Genomic DNA, 13116 nt, shown 5'->3' with positions numbered 1-13116 from the left:
GTATTCTTGATAATGTCAGCTTGACTCTGTAAAATGCACCTTTGTTCCTTGGCAAGTTTGAGCTTCTCCATCTGAACCTCCAACCTAGCTCTCTCTTCTACCTCTTTCTTCTTCTTCTCAAATTCTTCCTCCTCAACTGCCTTCTGGTTATCCATGTGGCCTACCCTACCATCCTGCCAATCAAACATCTTGGACAAGCTTTGTGTACTCAATGCACAGCTTGTCATTTTCAGTCTTAAGCTTGGCCAAATGCTTCTCATACTTTTGCTTATCAACTACCCTGCCACAATTCTATTCATGGTACATGTCCCACAGCCTGGACAAGCAATTCTGAAGAATTGGATGCCAGGGCTTGTCAACCCACTCAGTAACACCATAGTTAACACCTTCACTCTGCATTTGGAAATTGAAATATACATCACTAAGTGCACTCAAATTCATAACAACAAATCATATCCGACTAAGAAACTAAAGGTGAGGCTTAAGTAAACTGAATATGTTGTTTAATATAACTCAAACTATAACTGAAACACAGCCTGCTTGTACAAGTACATTCACAGATATATTCTTCCTATACATAAGCATTTTTGATAGTAACCATATCCCTCAATACCTTAATACAAGGCATATTGCAGTTCATCCTAAATAATACAGTGTAGGTTCAGAAGAGCAACTTTTCAACATAATACTGTGTGGGTTCAGAACAACAACTTGTCATCCTTGTAAATACATGTGTGGGTTCAGAAGAAAATGATTCCAATTAAGGTACTATACCTGCTGCACTGGACAACCATAGAAACGCCTTCCAGTTAAGGTTCCTTCAAATGCAACACACTTAATTGGCCTCATGTGGTGCATCATGCAGGTGGGTTCAGAAAGCTCCAGCTGGCCACAGAAAAGAGGCTCCACGGTGGTGTCAGGGGTCTCCTGCATGAACACATGAACAAAATCACCTTAGCTCACAGAACCAGACATAGATCACAAATTAATTCCCCAATCCAGCAAGAACCCTAACCCAAACCCTAGTTTTCAAGCATACATAAACATAGCTGAAACAACAACCATAACCCTGCCTACTAAATAACAGTAAACAAAGCTTACCCTAGCTCACCAAGATGAACACTAACCTAATCTAGCTCCTAGATGAACCCTAACCCTAGCTCAGCAAATCGAAAAACTTACCCAAAGAGCCATGTCCATGCTTGTGATGTCGCACTCATCCTCTAAGCTCGTATCCCCGTCATTCCAGGAAGGCATGGCGGCGGTGGAGCTTCCACAGCGCAAGTCGCCGCCGGCGTCCAAGAGCAGAGAGGAAAGGAGAGTGAGAGCGAGAGAGAGATGAGTGCGGGAAGGGGAGCAGAGTGAGAGCAGAGTGAGAGGGAGGGAGACGACTTAATGAGCGGTCCGAACGCACCGACTCGGTCCGAGTAACGGCCGTTAACGGCCTCGCCGTCACGCGCGGCGCTGACGTGGCCTGACAGGCGGGCCCAGACCGTCAGAAAACGGTTAAAAATGCTAGCAACGGGCGATTTGGGTTTTTTGAGACAGCCGACGAGAAAAGTGGTAGGTATCATTCACAAACAAAAAAGTGGTGGTTTTTTGGAACCATAGGACGAAAAGTGGTAGTTTTATGCTATTTACTCAGCAAAAGCTAGAACCTTCATAGCTTCTTCATTTTAGAAGTAAAGGTCATTCTCCATATGCATTATCTTATATCATGGGAACGGAAGTAAAACAAGATCTATCCATAAAGAAGAGGAAAAGGAAAAACCTAACGGAAGCAGTTTTGCAGATTGTGCATCTTACCTTCACAATTATCATTAGTTTTCTGCCCTATAGATGCGTATTTAGCAAAAGAAATCAACGGTATCGTGTACATAACCAGCCAAAGCATCCTAGGATCTCCACCACTATCTTGATTATACCTTGCGGGACACATCCCTGAAGACAAAGGGCTTGTACCCATGTCACCATAAACAACTCCGGAGGTTTGAAAATGACATCATGACGGTGCTCATCAACTATATATCCTGCTGCAAGGTGCATCTAAGAGGGGTCAATCATCGTGACCATTGCTACATGTGGTAGAAAAATATCTGACCAGTGACCAGCTAATGTTTCCCGACTCAGGCACATATAGTTAATATATGCAGGTGCGTGCACATAATATCCAACCAAAATGGCAACACAAGTTCACCATGATCCAGGACTACATCCTCAGTAAACTTCGGCTATCAATCCATCTATGTAACATCCCAAATTTTCAATTTGGAATGTTATACATTAGATCATCATGCATATCATATTTTATTGAATTTTGATTTGCGATCCTAGAAATTTCACGCAACTCAAGGACCCACGGAGAGAGTTGGGGATTTCGTTATTTTCATATTTGGGTTTTCTCAAATTTTGAAAATAGGATCATTTGTTTTAATTATTTTTTTCTCTGAAAATATTTCATATCAAAATATATGAGAGGGGATAAAATGACTTCTCCACAAATAATGAAATATTGGAGGAAAAATATTAAAAACAAATATTTGATTTTATTTGATTTTATTCGAATTAGGAAAAATACGCATTTTTCAAAATTGCATTTTAGGCCCAAATAAATGTTCATCTTGTCCAGCTTATATTTAGAGGACGGGGAAAATTTATTTCGGGATTTTCGAAGTCCATTTAGTATTTCTTTTCTTACTTTTTCTGCACGTCCGAATTAATTTTTTTTAAAAGTCAACCGCCTGACGGGCCGTGTCCGACCCGGACACCTCAGCCCGGCTTGCCTTTAAAGCCGCGGCCCGAGCCCCGCCTCAGCCCAAGTCACCGCCGCCCCGAAACCCTCGCCGCCGCCCGCGCCGCTGCCCGCGTCGCCCCGCCGCCCGACCCGCCACCCGCTGGAGCCCCGCCGGAGCCCCGCCGCCGCTCGCCCGACGCCGCCACCCGCCGGAGCCGCTCGCCGCCGCCGCCGTCACGCGAACCGAGGTAGCCACCGGTTTTTCTCGAAAAACCATTCGGTTTTATTTCGAAACCAAGATGCGTTTTTTATATTAGATCGGTTTATTTTTTTTCCGGTTTAGTTAAATAGCGAACGCCCGTTCGTTTGTTCGTTCGTTTTAACGAACGGTTTTCATTTTTTTACAGATAGCGAACGTTCGATCGTTAGCCTGTTCGTCAGTTTTTCTTTTTCTCAGATTTTCCGCGATTATTCCTGATCGTGATTTCCGATCAGTTTTTCATTTTAGTATAACTTTTCGCTCGTTTATCAGAATCAGGCGATTCAAGCGCCTAGAGTTTCGTCTCGAAATTCTCTTTTCATTTAACCACCTCAAACAAGTTTTTTCTACTGTAAAATTTGATTTAGATCCAGATTGGTAAACGAAGCTTGTTTTTTTCGCCGTTTGACCTTCGTTGCTTCGTTTGAATTGATTCTTTTTGCAAACCGGAGTTCTTAAGTTGAACTTTCTGGTTAGATCTCTTATTTTGAGTTTTATTTCATGCACCCTTGCTTGATTGCTTATGTATGTATTGTTTTTTTGCGATAGAGTACCCGGAGTGCGAAGCGTGCTACTACGAGTCTCTAGGTTTCACGGATCATCAGCAAGGCAAGTAACACTTTGATCATACCTCTTTACCACCCAGTTTTATTGCATTAGATCAATCCTCAAACTATTGCATGATTAGGATCTGATTAGCATGTGGTTTTTGGGAAGTAGTTGAGGTAGTACCTATTGCCCTGTTTACTATCAAACCTTTGGAAGTTACTTCTACTTTTACTTATATTGCTATGCTATGCTCGTAGACGTGGATTGGGTTTGTGTGTATTTCATGACAGATGTGAGATTGTTAATTAATGGATCAACTTAAGGTGGCTACTTTAATTTACATCTGGGTGGATTGAGGCACCTGGAGAACCCAGTGTTGCCTGTATTTTTGGATATCCCGGAGTACCCGTGTGATCATCCTATGGACCGCCACCCAGACTCAAAGGGATCATGAGATTATTCATGCTAGAAACTTCCGTGTGCAGCCACAAGCTATTATGGGCTCTAGCATAGTTGAGTAGGTTACATGACCTCTTGAAGAGGTGGGCTAGCAGATGTAGGGGAAAGTAGGTGTAACTGTCCACCCGGAGTAAAGAGTAGTGTTTCTGAAAGACTGTGTCTCGGTCATCCATTTCTCAAACACCATGTAGTGTGAGAAATCAAGCGGAGGCGATCGAGTCTTTTGGGGAAAAGTGCACAAACCCCTGCAGAGTGTACAAACTAATCATGATTAGCCGTGTCCCCGGTTATGGACATCTTGAGTATCTAGTTCTTAGATTATCATGTGAATCTCATCATCATGTTACTTAATTTAATTTGATTGGGTTAATCACGTTATTAATTGGGATTGAGTTGGAGGTACCTTCTCAATGTTTAGCAACCACCATGATAGTTAAATAAAATTTATTCCTTTGTGGTAGGGAAAAATTGGCTTTTCGCAAAACTGTAACCATAGAGCTTTCCACCAGCCAAATATGCATGTAGTGATAGCATTATTCTGTTCATTACTCTCTATGTGTTACTTTGCCAGCATATTCCATGTGCTGTCCCGTTTTCGGGCTGCAACATATCATGTTGCAGACTCTTGAGATGACGAGTAAGGAGCCTTAGGTCGTGGTCTTATACTCAGTGATGCCGTTGGAGTTGATGGACTCACTTTATCTTCCAAGCCTTCCGCTGTTATCGTATTTTGGATGGCCTTAAGCCATATTTATTGTATTGAGTTCTCTTGAACTATTCGATGTAATAAGTGTGTGATTGCTACTCTGTTATAAATCCTTCAAAGCACTGTGCGTGTCAGCATTACCGATCCAGGGATGACACTGATGCACAGAGACTAGACTGTTTGAGGTCTGGTCGCTACAGAGATGGTATCAGAGCACACGCTGACTGTAGGACACGACCACTAAGCTAAAGCCCTAGATCACTACTCTCTTCTCATTTCTGACTCCTCTCCTTTCTTCCACTCTTTTAGGATGGCGGATGCAAGGAACAAGTTCACGCAACCAGATGAGGATACACCTTTTGGACGACACTTGAAGGAAGTTACTAAGTACCTGAACATCGGAATACCAAGCTTCACCGGAACCTACAACGCCACACTACCAGAAGAGGAGCGCTGGATGATTCAAGTTCAAGTTCCAGGAAGGACGTTCTCGCCAATCACTGAGCCCATAGAGTTTTCCTTTGATGCACCAACCTGGAGTCTAGGAAAGAGCATGGCAGCCCACATCACCATGGGACGCATTGGAGAAGTGTACCACAATGATCTCAAGGATACTATCTATCAGATTTGTGGGCGCAGAGACGAGCAATGGGAGATGATCAGTACCAGGAAGGATAGATCTATTGCAGCTTTCATCCAGGAGTTAAACCAGCACATTCGTCGCCAAGAGAACCAGATGTGCACAGACATGATAGGACTGAAGAAGGCAAAGACTAGGATCATGGAACTGGAGGAAGAACTCAAGGCTACACGCGAGGATTATATGGAAGAAATCGTCGCACTAGTGGAGAAGAATGACGACCTGACAAAGAAGCTAGGAGTTTTCATGGGAGACCCAGCACCAGGAGGAGATGATGACGATTCTACTTGCCCGGAGAATTACATCATCATTGACGACACCGACTCGGACTCCACTGAGGATGATTTGGAGGATGAAGCCGGAGCAGATATCATGGAGTCTTCGACTGAGCAATTTTTCTAGTAGACCACCAAATTAGTAGTAGTATTCCACCATGTATATATTATAGTCCAAGCACTTTGTAACGATAGTTAGATCAATTGTATGCCTTGTTTGAATTGATTGGAGTGATATGATTGTGTTTGTCTCATGTGCATATGGGTAGTTTTTTCCCTCTAGACCTCATTCTATTCTATTTTCTCATCTTTTCTAAACCATCAGATGCCTCCGAGACGCGACACCGGATTTGTTTTCCCACCGGAGATCACTCAGTTGATTCAGCAGCAGAATGCCTTGATGCAAGTGCTAGTTCAAAACCAAGGCAACAACAACAACAACAACCCACCACCACCACCACCTGTTGATCACTTAGCCCGATTTCTTAGGCTGAATCCGCCGGTGTTTTCCAGTAGCACCGAGCCGATTGTGGCAGATGATTGGCTCCGCAAGGTTGGAAGGGAGCTGACCACCGCAGGATGCACAGATGCGGAGAGAGTGCGTTTTGCCGCACATCAGCTTGATGGACCCGCAGCATCATGGTGGGAGAATTACACAGCCACTCACCCCATTGACACTGTCACATGGGACCAGTTTCAGCAAGCTTTCCGTACTGCCCATGTTTCAGCAGGAGCTATGGCCATGAAGAAGCGTGAGTTTCGCAACTTACGCCAAGGAGGACGTATCATTGGCCAGTACATGGAGGATTTTAGTAAGTTAGCACGTTATGCCCCAGATGACGTTGCTATGGATGCAGTTAAGCAGGAGAAGTTTCTGGAAGGACTGAATGATGAGCTGAGCATGCAGTTGATGGTGGCAACTTTTAACAACTACCAGGAGTTGGTAGATAGAGCTCTCATGATTGAAGGGAAGCAGCAGCAGATTGAGAGTCGTAAGAGGAAGTATGGACAAGGAAAGTACAGTACAGGAGCTCACCAGAAGCCTCGTTTTACCCCGAACTCGGGAGGACACCTTCAGCATAACCATGGAGGTCACAGTCACAATGGAGGAAGTACCAGTGGTGAAGGAATTGCCTGATGTATTTCCAGAGGAGTTGCCAGCCATGCCACCGGATAGAGACATCGAGTTTTTGATTGAGCTTTTGCCAGGCACTGGGCCAATATCTAAAAGACCGTACAGGATGCCCGCTAAGGATTTGGAAGGAATTAAGAAGCAAATTAAGGAGTTACTGTATAAAGGATATATTCGCCCAAGTTCGTCACCTTGGAGATCACCCGTACTTCTAGTGGAGAACAAAGATGGATCGTTGAGGATGGTTGTTGATTATCGTGGATTGAATGAAGTAACAATCAAGAACAAGTACCCACTGCCGATGATCAATGATCTGTTTGACCGACTACAAGGAGCTAAAGTATTTTCCAACATTGATTTGCGATCAGGATACCACCAGTTGAAGATTCGAGAGCAGGATATACCCAAGACAGCTTTTACCACAAGGTATGGGCTATATGAGTACACCGTTATGTCATTTGGCCTGACTAATGCACCTGCCTATTTCATGAACATGATGAACAAAGTGTTTATGGAGTTTTTGGATAAGTTCATCGTAGTGTCCATTGATGATATTCTGGTCTATTTGAAGAATGAAGAAGAGCATAAGGAGCATTTGCGTTTGGTACTGGAAAGCTCAGAGAACATCAGTTATATGCCAAGTTCAGCAGGTGCGAGTTTTGGTTAAAGGAAGTTGGATTCCTTGGACATGTTATATCTGAAGAAGGAATAGCAGTAGATCCCACCAAGGTTAACACTGTGACAAATTGGGAAGCACCCACGACAGTTGGAGAAATCCGGAGTTTTCTTGGACTCGCAGGATATTACCGGATATTCATCGAGAATTTCTCGAAGATTGCAAAGCCTAGGACGGAGTTGTTGAAGAAGGACACCAAATACATTTGGACTGAGGAATGTGAGGCTAGTTTCCAGGAATTGAAGAAACGTATGGTTACAGCGCCAGTGTTGATTCTGCCAGACCAACGCAAGGATTATGAAGTATATTGCGTCGCTTCTCGTCGAGGACTTGGAGCAGTACTAATGCAGGAGGGAAGAGTTGTTTCATATGCCTCACGACAGCTTAAACCCCATGAGTTGAATTATGCTACACATGATTTGGATTTAGCAGCCGTAGTGCATGCGTTGAAGACATGGAGACATTTTCTCATCGGAAACCATTGTGAGGTGTACACGGATCACAAGAGTTTGAAGTACATTTTCACGCAGAAGGAGTTGAATCTCAGGCAAAGGAGACGGTTGCAGCTCATTAAGGATTATGATATGAGATTGCATTATCACCCAGGGAAGGCTAACGTAGTAGCCGATGCGTTGAGCCGCAAGAGCCATGTCAACACGCTCATGACCGGAGAGTTACCCAAGAAGTTAGCAGAGGATCTTCGTGAACTATGTTTGGAAATAGTTCCAAGAGGTTTTGTAGCAGCATTGGAGATTCATTCTACTTTGATGGATAAGATCAGAGAAGCTCAGAAAACAGACAAGGAAATTGTTGAGATAAAGGAAAGGATGAGTAAAGGAAAATCCAAGGGATTTCGTGAGGATGAACACGATACCTTATGGTTTGAGGACCGCGTTTATGTGCCCAATGATCCAGAGATCAGGAAGTCGATTCTGCAAGAGGCCCATGATTCACCATATTCGATTCACCCAGGAAATACCAAGATGTATTTGGATTTGAAGGATACTTTCTGGTGGACCGGAATGAAGAAGGATATTGCGGAGTATGTAGCAGTTTGTGATGTATGTCAGAGAGTAAAGGCAGAGCATTAGAAGCCAGCAGGATTGCTACAACCATTGCCGATACCCGAATGGAAGTGGGATAAGCTAGGCATGGATTTTATCACAGGATTGCGCAGGACTCGTTCAGGCTATGACTCAATATGGGTTGTAGTCGATCGTTTGACGAAGGTAGCTCATTTCATCCCGGTGAAGACCACTTATACAAGTGCTAAGTTGGCAAAGATATACATGACCAGGATCGTATGTCTGCATGGAGTTCCGAGGACCATTGTATCAGATAGAGGAACCCAGTTTACTTCAAAGTTTTGGAATCAGTTGCACGAGACTTTGGGTACCAGGCTAGAGTTCAGTACAGCCTTTCATCCACAGACAGACGGACAGACCGAGAGAGTCAATCAGATTTTGGAGGACATGCTGAGAGCTTGTGCGCTAGATTATGGATCTAGTTGGGACGACAATTTGCCATATGCAGAGTTCTCTTACAACAACAGTTATCAATCCAGTTTGAAGATGGCCCCTTTCGAAGCTCTGTACGGAAGGAGGTGCAGGACACCGTTGTTGTGGGACGAAGTTGGAGACCACCAGTTGTTTGGACCAGATTTGATTAAAGAGTCTGAACAGAAAGTGAAGTTGATTCGCGATAGGCTCAAGGTAGCCCAGTCCAGGCAGAAGAGTTATGCGGATTCTAAACGCAAGGAGACAGTTTACGAAGTCAGAGACAGAGTTTATCTTCGAGTATCACCACTTCGAGGTGTAAAGCGCTTTGGAGTTAAGGGAAAGTTAGCGCCACGTTTTGTAGGACCATACAAAGTTTTGTAGCGTATGGGGGAAGTTGCTTACAAGTTGGAATTGCTCGAGGGATTGTCGGGAGTTCATGATGTGTTCCATGTTTCTCAGCTGAAGAAGTGCCACGCAGAGATGGCTGAGATACCACTGAGAGATACAGTGCCATTGGAAGCGATTCAGCTGGATAGTGACTTGACCTATGAGGAGAAACCAGTTAAGATTCTTGAGTATGCCAGCCGAGTCACCCGCAGCAAGGTTATCGAGTTTTGCAAAGTTCAGTGGAGTCACCATACCGAGGATGAAGCCACCTGGGAGCGAGAGGAAGATCTATGGAAGGACCACTCTCACCTATTTTCTAGCCAACCCGAATCTCGAGGGCGAGATTCATCTTAAGGGGGGTAGGTTTGTAACATCCCAAATTTTCAATTTGGAATGTTATACATTAGATCATCATGCATATCATATTTTACTGCATTTTGATTTGCGATCCTAGAAATTTCACGCAACTCAAGGACCCACGGAGAGAGTTGGGGATTTCGTTATTTTCATATTTGGGTTTTCTCAAGTTTTGAAAATAGGATCATTTGTTTTAATTATTTTTCTCTCCGAAAATATTTCATATCAAAATATATGAGAGGGGATAAAATTACTTCTCCACAAATAATGAAATATTGGAGGAAAAATATTAAAAACAAATATTTGATTTCATTTGGATTTTATTTGATTTTATTCGAATTAGGAAAAATACGCGTTTACCAAAATTGCATTTTAGGCCCAAATAAATGTTCATCTTGTCCGACATATTTTTAGAGGACGGGGAAAATTTATTTCGGGATTTTTGGAGTCCGTTTAGTATTTATTTTCTTACTTTTTCTGCATGTCCGAATTATTTAAAAAAAAGTCAACCGCCTTACGGGTCGTGTCTGACCCGGACACCTCAGCCCGGCCGGCCTTTAAAGCCGCGGCCCGAGCCCTGGCTTAGACCAAGTCGCCGCCGCCCGAAACCCTCGCCGCCGGCCCGCGCTGCCGCCCGCGTCGCCCCGCCGCCCGACCCGCCACCCCCCGGAGCCCCGCCGCCACCCGCCGGAGCCCCGCCACCTCTCGCCCGACGCCGCCACCCGCCGGAGCAGCTCGTCGCCGCCGCCGTCACGCGAACCGAGGTAGCTGCCGATTTTTCTCGAAAAATCGTTCGGTTTTATTTCAAAACCGAGATGCGTTTTTTATATTAGATCGGTTTTTTTTTCTGGTTTAGTTAAATAGTGAACACCCGTTCGTTCATTCATTTTAACAAACGATTTTCGTTTTCTTACAGACAGCGAACGTTCGATCATAGCCAGTTCGGCAGTTTTTCTTTTTATCGGATTTTCCGTGATTATTCCTGATCGTGATTTCCGATCAGTTTTTAGTTTTAGTATAACTTTTCACCCGTTTATCGGAATCAGGCGATTCTAGCGCCTAGAGTTTCGTCTCGAAATTCTCTTTTCGTTTAACCAACTCAAACAAGTTTTTGCTACTGTAAAATTTGACTTAGATCCATATTAGTAAATGAAGGTTGTTTCTTTCGCCGTTTGACCTTCGTTGCTTCGTTTGAATTGATTCTTTTTGCAAACCGGAGTCCTTAAGTTGAAATTTCTGGTTAGATCTCTTATTTTGGGTTTTATTTCGTGTACCCTTGATTGATTGCTTATGTATGTATTGTTTTTTTGTGATAGAGTACCCGGAGTGCGAAGCGTGCTACTACGAGTGTCTAGGTTTCACGGATCATCAGCAAGGCAAGTAACACTTTGATCATACCTCTTTACCACCCAGTTTTATTGCATTAGATCAATCCTCAAACTATTGCATGATTAGGATCTGATTAACATGTGGGTTTTGGGAAGTAGTTGAGGTAGTACCTATTGCCCTGTTTACTATCAAACCTTTGGAAGTTACTTCTACTTTTACTTATATTGCTATGCTATGCTCGTAGACGTGGATTGGGTTTGAGTGTATTTCATGACAGATGTGAGATTGTTAATTAATGGATCAACTTAAGGTGGCTACTTTAATTTACATCTGGGTGGATTGAGGCACCTGGAGAACCCAGTGTTGCCTGTATTTTTGGATATCCCGGAGTACCCGTGTGATCATCCTATGGACCGCCACCCAGACTCAAAGGGATCATGAGATTATTCATGCTAGAAACTTCCGTGTGCAGCCACAAGCTATTATGGGCTCTAGCATAGTTGAGTAGGTTACATGACCTCTTGAAGAGGTGGGCTAGCAGATGTAGGGGAAAGTAGATGTAACTGTCCACTCGGAGTAAAGAGTAGTGTTTCTGAAAGACTGTGTCTCGGTCATCCATTTCTCAAACACCATGTAGTGCGAGAAATCAAGCGGAGGCGATCGAGTCTTTTGGGGAAAAGTGCACAAACCTCTGCAGAGTGTACAAACTAATCATGATTAGCCGTGTCCCCGGTTATGGACATCTTGAGTATCTAGTTCTTGGATTATCATGTGAATCTCATCATCATGTTACTTAATTTAATTTGATTGGGTTAATCATGTTCTTAATTGGGATTGAGTTGGAGGTACCTTCTCAATGTTTAACAACCACCATGATAGTTAAATAAAATTTATTCCTTTGTGGTAGGGAAAAATTGGCTTTTCGCAAAACTGTAACCATAGAGCTTTCCACCAGCCAAATATGCATGTAGTGATAGCATTATTCTGTTCATTACTCTCTATGTATTACTTTGCCAGCATATTCCATGTGCTGTCCCGTTTTCGGGCTGCAACATATCATGTTGCAGACTCTTGAGATGACGAGTAAGGAGCCTTAGGTCGTGGTCTTATACTCAGTGATGCCGTTGGAGTTGATGGACTCGCTTTATCTTCCAAGCCTTTCGTTGTTATCATATTTTAGATGGCCTTAAGCCATATTTATTGTATTGAGTTCTCTTGAACTATTCGATGTAATAAGTGTGTGATTGCTACTCTGTTATAAATCCTTCAAAGTACTGTGTGTGTCAGCATTACCGATCCAGGGATGACACTGATGCACAGAGACTAGACTGTTCGAGGTCTGGTCGCTACAATCTATCCTATGGCACTTCTGATGCTTGAGAAATAGTCAAAGGCTGCATTTTTTACACAAAATATTTCCAGCTCGCTAGTGAGCCAGTGTTGATTGTAGAGCAAATGTGCTAGTACATAAAAGCATGAGACTGTGGGTACTTCTACAAGCACTGACCATAGGCAATGGAGCATATGATCTAAAATGTCAAACAATCATTTATATAATCTTCATACAATTTATTATGTTCAAACAATTTTTATTTCGATTTAATTGTTAACAGAGTTTTTTTATACAAAAAGTAGTTTCTTGCATAAAAATCATTTCCTGTTCCAAACAGAAATATATTGGAATCTTTAGCACAGATGAAAGGTACAGATCTGATCATTTACTTACATAAATGATGTCACTAATGCTTATGACCTAGTTCTTGTATCGTATTCAGAAATTTGCAGTTGCTGAAAGAAAGATGAGCATCTTCACACAACTATATAAGAGGTTGTGTTGGTTTCCTACTGTTGCTTACTACTCCTATCACCTCACTCTAGATCTAAATGAGGGTTATCCATTACACAAGACAGACACTCTCAGCTTCGGAAATGTTTTAAAAATCATACTGTTATTAATCATTGTCTGATGCCTCTGTTCCAAGACCTCATGCACGCAAACCATCCCGAGATCGAACAAAGCTTCTTACTTTTCCAACTTCTCGGTTCTCTTCGTGGATGTCCCACAAGAACCCCCGGCATGCAAAGCCTCATTTGTAGGGGTACGGTAGGACTGA

General features: G+C 43.2%; 1 protein-coding gene across 1 annotated transcript; it reads right to left on the bottom strand.

Moving 5' to 3' along the window:
- Window positions 1–291: 291 nt before the first annotated feature.
- LOC141025940 (uncharacterized) lies at window positions 292–1257 on the bottom strand. The gene is made up of 3 exons (XM_073501873.1): window positions 1183–1257; window positions 775–927; window positions 292–393 (listed from the first exon to the last, which is right to left on the bottom strand). Exons 1-3 carry the CDS (start codon window positions 1255–1257, stop codon window positions 292–294), a joined length of 330 nt encoding a protein of 109 aa, XP_073357974.1.
- Window positions 1258–13116: the final 11859 nt, after the last annotated feature.

The sequence above is a fragment of the Aegilops tauschii genome, chromosome 6, assembly GCF_002575655.3.
Source record: "Aegilops tauschii subsp. strangulata cultivar AL8/78 chromosome 6, Aet v6.0, whole genome shotgun sequence".
NCBI lineage: Eukaryota > Viridiplantae > Streptophyta > Magnoliopsida > Poales > Poaceae > Aegilops > Aegilops tauschii.
The sequence above is the reverse complement of the archived record's forward strand: the minus strand, read 5'-3'. Positions and strand labels throughout refer to the sequence as shown.

Bases quoted from the DNA above. Each gene is read 5' to 3' on its own strand.
- LOC141025940 (XM_073501873.1), bottom strand. From the start codon at position 1,257: ATGCCTTCCTGGAATGACGGGGATACGAGCTTAGAGGATGAGTGCGAC. The intron at 928-1,182 runs GTAAGTTTTTCG...GTGTTCATGCAG, and splicing joins GCATGGACATGGCTCTTTGG to GAGACCCCTGACACCACCGT. The intron at 394-774 runs GTATAGTACCTT...TTCCAAATGCAG, and splicing joins ATGGTTGTCCAGTGCAGCAG to AGTGAAGGTGTTAACTATGG.